This window comes from Etheostoma spectabile, chromosome 4 (genome assembly GCF_008692095.1).
Source record: "Etheostoma spectabile isolate EspeVRDwgs_2016 chromosome 4, UIUC_Espe_1.0, whole genome shotgun sequence".
In the NCBI taxonomy this organism is placed as follows: domain Eukaryota; kingdom Metazoa; phylum Chordata; class Actinopteri; order Perciformes; family Percidae; genus Etheostoma; species Etheostoma spectabile.
This window is the reverse complement of record NC_045736.1, coordinates 34,390,605-34,397,526: the sequence shown is the minus strand read 5'-3', so window position 1 is coordinate 34,397,526 and position 6,922 is coordinate 34,390,605. Positions and strand designations below refer to the sequence as shown.

Sequence of the window (6,922 nt, the reverse complement as noted above, 5' to 3'; positions counted from 1 at the left end):
ATCTGTAGAAGATCAGAAGCCAAACAAGTTTAAACATTTTTGAAATGTATAATAAAAAAAGTATAATAATTCCTGCTTTCCAAATACTCACAACACTGTAGAATGGTCCCTTTAAATTCCCTTCATCACATTTAGAAAAAGTAAACTAGATATAATTTAAGTACTGTATAACAAAAAATTATATGGCTGTAATTTCTAACAAAGGCAGTGCACCATGCTATTTTGATTAATTGTCTCAAATGTTGAACAGATTTCAGAAGACGTTGACGATGTCAGCGTCTCCTGTGATGAAGATTTAACTGTGGAGTGTGAACAGACCAATGCAACACTGCAGTGGAACTTCGAAGTGGAAACAGAGGTGAGATTTTTACAATAAGGCATGAAGTTGGTTGCTTTTCTTGGGTCCACTGCACAAAAGTCCAGCTGCTGAATATCTTACTACTACTACTTACTACTTTATACAGACACAGCAGGTGTGTTTTTGTCCCTGTGTTCATTTCACATTTTTTGGTAGTTCAGGACCAGATTGGACCGACAAAGAGTCTGGGCTTTCACACTGGAGATGAAACAGAAAAAGAAAAAAAAATACAGCTTTTGTGTCCAAACCTTTCACACCAAACCCACTCTGAACTCCACTCATTGGAGATGGGCTTGTTATTCCAAGTGTGCAATATTATTAGGAGAATTTACAATTTTGTTGCATTGTAACCATAGGTGGCGCCAAAGAATTGTAACAAATGTACTTTCTGAGCTTCATTGCACTGGTTTTCATCATTCTAACTGGACTGAAAAGAGCCTAAATGTGTTTATCATATGTAATGGTCAGCATATAATAGTAATAATTTTCAGTGGGCTTAGTGGCTTTCAGGTTTTGTAGTTTACCTTTCACGAGTATTTTCGACACGTATAATGTCGATACCATAATGTCAGCTAATGCTCATGAAAATGTATTTGTAATTGAAACAAAGTATGTTTACCCTCCTTCTCTCTGGGTTTGCAAGCCAGTTCAATTTCTACACTTCCCCAGATATTGTTTCTATGTACGATGTCTTTATACATTTTATTTTTTAAAGAATACATTAGTTTGTGAGACCAAATGGATCAATCAATCAGTATTCCTATTGTTGTGTGATGGAATTATCAGCAGAATTATCACAATGACGTCCGAGAAAATCATCCTTTATCAGTCGAATGATGACAACCAATCATTTGATGATAATCAATCGTATAATGATAATCAATCCTATTAAGACACTCAATCATATCAGCGGACCGCTAACGTTAGACCCAGCCCGCTGTTCAGCTTATTCTCTGTAACCAATGCAGCATGACAGCACGGTGGAACCAGTGGTTCATTGGCTAACGTTAGCTTTCCAACTCCACCTTAAAGGAGAATTCCGGTCAATTGCAACATGTAGCTTTGTTGTTTGTAAATTTGGAGTGCTGTCAGTAGAGAGAAAAATGAAACCAATCGGTGCTATCTACACCGTGTTATCCTCCTGCTAGAGTTAGCACCCAACAGGCTCAAACAGGGAAAGTTTAAAATGTGTTTTTAGCCTCTTAACATGTTCAAAATGGCATTACAAGGGCCTACTCATGTGCAGTGATTCCTTCCAAGGGAACACAGTGGATCTGACTGCTGTAGATGTGAAAAAAGGCATAAAAGTTGTGTTAATCCATACCTCTGTGTATTTCCTGTTTTCCGGTGAAGTCCACAGTAGTCAATTGTCGAACTCAGACAATCCAATATTCCAAAATTAATTTTTTCCACAAAAAAAGTATCTACCGTGGTTATGTCGTTAGTAATAACTATGAAGAAACATTCAATGACCTAACACCACAGTGGAGCCAAGAGAGCTACAAGAGTTCAAGAGCTATTGATCATGCGCATAGGTAACTAAGCAACGGTGCAGACACTGTCAGCTGAGAGAGAGAGATGAAGACGGAGCTTTGAGATAATAACAACATTGTGTCAGTGTTTTTAGACAGCTCCGATAAATAAGTAAGTATGAGAAAGAACATTGTGTTCAATGGCCAAAACAGTAACATTGAGGATGCGTTTGTCTATCATGATCATGTCATAATGTTATGGATTAAGGCGTTATAAAAGTAAGGCAATTACAGTAATATATGCATTTTTGCTGTAAGGCAGTAATATAACTCATCGCTAATTACATGTCGGTAATATTATACTCGGGTTAAAATCTCAATAACAAAAGTGTGAGTATTACTTCAGCCTTGTAAAGTATAAATCTTAAAGACGTTACCTCCAATTTATCTTTTTGCTTTTGGAATGTTACTTTCCTTCAGATACCAGGACGCTCTTTTTGGTGAATTTTTCCTCATCAAAATGTTTGCTTTAAACGGTAATCTCTCTCATGTAATGTTGGCATGGGATTTTGCACATCAAGCTGAAGTGCAACCAGTCACAACTATAAAATCTCCCGGTTGCGGAGCGGTAGACAGTGAAAGCTGAAGCCCAAATATCTTTTCATTTGGTTGCCGCAATATGGAAAGTCACAAACTCAAACCATTTTTTTATATTACTCCTTATTACTCCAAGCTCCATTTGTCAGCACTGCGAGCTCCTCTCTGCTTTCGCAGACAATCTCCACTGTTGCTTAGTTACCTGTGCGCATGCTCAATAGCCTATGCTAGCCGAGCAATGGTACCCACAAAAAATCCTGCCCATCCTGACCATTCTGCTATGTTGATTTGAATTGAAATGGCCTCTTTATCCATTTTATTTCTATGGAGTAACCTTTATATGATTATCCATGTAATAAGCTGTGCAATAAGCCGTCTAATAAGTGGTATAATGTAGAGCAAGCCGGTCATTATTGTGAATTGAACCATTTCAATTAAAGTTCTGCATCAGCTTGTCGGGGTTCTAGTTGTCCATAATGACATACATTATCACTAACATAATTAACTAAGGTCAGTTAGATGCTGTTAGACCTTTAGCATAGATACTCAGTGCACTATTTGTCTTCTTGGTGTCAGTGTTGTGTTTACACAATCTTCATCTTGAATAGTCTTTCATGTTCCAAAAATGGTGTGTCATAGTATCATTGTTTTCAAGGTAATATAAGCTTAATTGTCACTTTTCTGTATGTACAGAGACAGCTTGTGCACGTGGCGCTGCTAAAGCAGGAACCAGGAGCTTCGTTCACTCTTGGTGACCTAAGTACCGTGCCCTGCATCTACTCCTCAGGTGAACACTTTCTCAGTAAAGACATGACCTACGACATCACTGTGTCTTTCACATCCATGACCCCAGGCCTGTACGACCAGTGGTTAGTGCTAGATTTTGACATGAGACCAGTGCTACTGAAGAAACTCAGAGTAAGACTAGGCCAGCTGCCATTAAAGGACATTGAACAACCAATTGGGAACCGTGGAGCCACCTTACAAAGTGCTGAGCGTTGGCATCGAGGGAACAGGGTTTTTATCCCTTGTTCGTCCAGGACAGAAGAACAGGAGGAGCTGTTAAAGGAGTACAAGCCTCCTCAGATTAACTTTCTGTATAAGTCCTCCTGCAACAGCCAAGAACCTCTGAATAATGACAACTACAAAGAAAGAATGCATCACTTCCTGTACAACGAGGAACGGGCGGAGGACCAGATTGTTTCAAGGTAATATGCTTATCTGTAGCGGTTTCCTTTTAAGATGTTTAGAAGTAGCACATATTTACAAAAACTAAGTTGTTTCCTTATTTTCTTTGTTTAGACTGAATGTTTGTGGAGAAATTACAACAATGGATACGTTGAACAGCACAAGGTTTGGCATGATTATGGCTCCTCAGGGAGAACTCTTCTGCGCTGTCTCAATTCCTTGTAATCTCACACCAGACACCCCTGAGGGACTGGTTCTTAAACGAAGCATCCAGTCTGGCCTGATAGCACCTTTATCTTCAGAAGGTCGAAACTCCAAGGTCTATGAGGCCATCATTTTGAAGGACACCACAAGTGAGCACCAAATGTATTTGCAACTGTCTAAAAAATGTTGCTCTGATCTTACACTCAAAAGCAATAAAACGTACCAAATGGAAGTCCAGTTTCAGCTGAATCGCCACAGCTTCTGCCACATGCACAAGGCCATAGACCTCCTTCCTGATACAAAAAGAGTGCTACCAGACCTTAAAAACTGTGGAGTTCCTGTGAATAGCATTCGTTATGAGAAGCTGAATGCACAGCAGCAGGCAGCAATTGACTTTATCACCGGTAATTCTAATGTCCAAAAACACGTGGCACCACTCCTAATCTATGGACCATTTGGAACTGGCAAAACCTTCACCCTTGCCACAGCAGCCAGAGAGCTTTGTAAGCAGCCTCACAACAAAGTGCTCATTTGCACCCACACCAACAGGTAATACATATAATTGATAATTGTTTAAAGGTGTACTAAGCATCATTTTCCTAAAAAAACAAATACTGTAAAAACTAATGCAAACATAATCCCTCTCATTCATCACACATGATCATAGACTGGAAAAATAATGGACGAGAAGAGAAAATTACCCAACTTCTCATTTGATTTATAACCTCAGTTAACATTTCCATGAGCTTATGGTCATTTTGTGAAATATGGTCCCATTTGTTTTAAAATACAGAATAAAGCAATGGATGCTTTTGGGTTGTGGCTAGACGGGGACCTGTCAATCATGACAGAGGCTTAGCAATTCTAACCATAAACCATAACCATAAATAGATGTGAAGTTGTTGGTGGTCCACGTTTGAACTTAAATGTTGACCCTCAAACTGAACTTCATCTAAGTTAAGTGGAACATTTGGTTGCCTAAAATGTCTTGTTCAGCGTTCTGCTAACCAAGCTATCTAGCTACAGCTAGCATTAGCGTGACAATTTCCCATACCGGAGATTCGTGTAAATCCACTGGATGAGTCGCTTCAGAAGGGTTGAAAGTCAGCAACTGTCAGAAATTGCCACCATAAACAACTCTGGCTAGGCCGCATTATCGTTCCCAGTTCCGATGGCAAAAAATTGCCAAACATGAGGCGTCAAAACAGTCTGTATTTGAATAGCCAAATTTGAACGGTGTGTTTACAAATGTCCGCCAACAATGCTGCTAAGTATGCCTTTAATGAAATATTGATTAATTGATTGGTTGATTGATTGATTGACTGTGTGGGATGGACATGTGCAAGTAAAAGTTTTATTTAAGACTAAGCTTTTTGCTCTAAGATGTAATGTTGTAAAGTTTTTAATATGCCTTTGACAATATTGTAATTTTAGTTTGTTTTAAGTTCTGCAGATTTGTACGTCAGAGATCACTTCCATCCATTCATCGACAAGAAAAATGATGCAATAAGGCCAATTCGAATAAAAGCAAACAAACAAGGGAGTGCTTTCTTGGCCACAGATGAGATAACTTTAAAATACTGTTTGCTTTCAGAAGATGGACAGAATTTTTTACCACCCACAAAAGCTGCCCTTGATCGCTACAAAATAATCATAACCACCACAACAATGGCAAGACATTTCCATGACCTAAAGCTCCCAGAGGGATACTTCACCCACATACTTATTGATGAAGCCTCTCAGATGCTAGAATGTGAGGCTTTGATGGCCTTTGGTCTTGCTGGGCCAAACACCAGAGTTGTTTTGGCTGGGGATCACATGCAAATGGGACCCAAGCTTTTCTCAGTTGACGATCATCACCGTTCAAATCACACACTCCTTAATCGCTTGTTCCACTATTATCAAGGCCAAAAGTGTGATGCTGCCCAGAATAGTAGAATCATTTTCAGTGAAAACTACCGATCAACCAAAGAAATTGTGGAGTTTGTCTCCACCCATTTCTACGTTGGTAAGAATGATGTTATCAAAGCCACTGGAAATATTCCGGCTCCTGAAAATGGCCATGCCCTACAGTTTCACCATGTGAGGGGAGAGTGTCTTTTGGACACTGTATCAATGTCTTGGTTTAACAAAGAAGAGGTTGCCAAAGTGGTTGAAGCAGTGAAAGAGGTTCTCGAGTACTGGCCATTGACCTGGGGGACCAAGGACCAAAGTTCAATCTGCGTTCTATCAGAAGGATGTCAGGTAAATTACAACTTGTTACAAGACTGAAACAGTGATGATTTCTGCATTGATGTATTTTAATTGTCATTGTTACGGTGGGGTTTGAAAGTTTGGGCAACCAAGGTAAAAATGTGTATTAATGTACATAAATAAGCCAAGAAAATATGGAAAAATCTCCAAAAGGCATCAAATGACAGATTAGACATTTGTATTATATGTCACAAAAAGTTAGATTTTATTTCCATCATTTACACTTTCAAAGTAACAGAAAACAAAAAAATGGCGTCTGCAAACGTTTGGGCACCCTGCAGATTTAATACCTTGTACCGCTCCCTTTGGAAAGTATCACAGCTTGGAAACCCTTCTTGTAGCCAGCCAAGAGTCTTTCAATTCTTGTTTAAGGTATCTTCGCCCATTCTTCCTTCCAAAAGTCTTCCAGTTCTTTGAGATTTCTGGGCTGTTTGTCACGCACTGCTCTTTTAAGGTCTATCCATAGATTTTCCATTATGCTGAGGTCAGCAGATTGTGAAGGCTATGGCAAAACCTTCAGTTTACGCCTCTTGATGTAATCCACCGTGGATATTGAGGTGTGTTTAGGATCATTATCCATTTGTAGAAGCCATCCTTTCTTTAACTTCAGCTTTTTCACAGATGGCATCAAGTTAGCGCCCCAAATTTGCTGAAATTTGATTGAATCCATTTTTCCTTCTGCTCGTGAAATGTTCCCTGTGCCATTGGCTGCAATACAACCCCAAAGCATGATCCACCCCCAAGCTTAATGGTTGGACACAGGTTCTTTTCATTAAATTCTGTGCCCTTTTTTCTACAAATGTAACTTTGCTCATTCCAACCAAAAAGTTCTATTTTAACCTCATCGGTC

The 6,922-nt window shown here is 39.3% G+C and overlaps 1 protein-coding gene across 4 annotated transcripts in view; it reads left to right on the top strand.

The window, feature by feature from the left end:
- Positions 1–6,922, top strand: part of LOC116687629 (helicase with zinc finger domain 2) — a 43,821-nt gene that overhangs the window by 24,576 nt on the left and 12,323 nt on the right. For all 4 annotated transcript variants that reach the window (XM_032513136.1, XM_032513135.1, XM_032513138.1 and 1 more), the window contains 4 exons: positions 251–358; positions 3,121–3,635; positions 3,730–4,368; positions 5,265–6,063. In XM_032513136.1, coding sequence (XP_032369027.1) covers positions 251–358; positions 3,121–3,635; positions 3,730–4,368; positions 5,265–6,063 — 2,061 coding nt within the window. The remainder of the gene's footprint in view (positions 1–250; positions 359–3,120; positions 3,636–3,729; positions 4,369–5,264; positions 6,064–6,922) is intronic.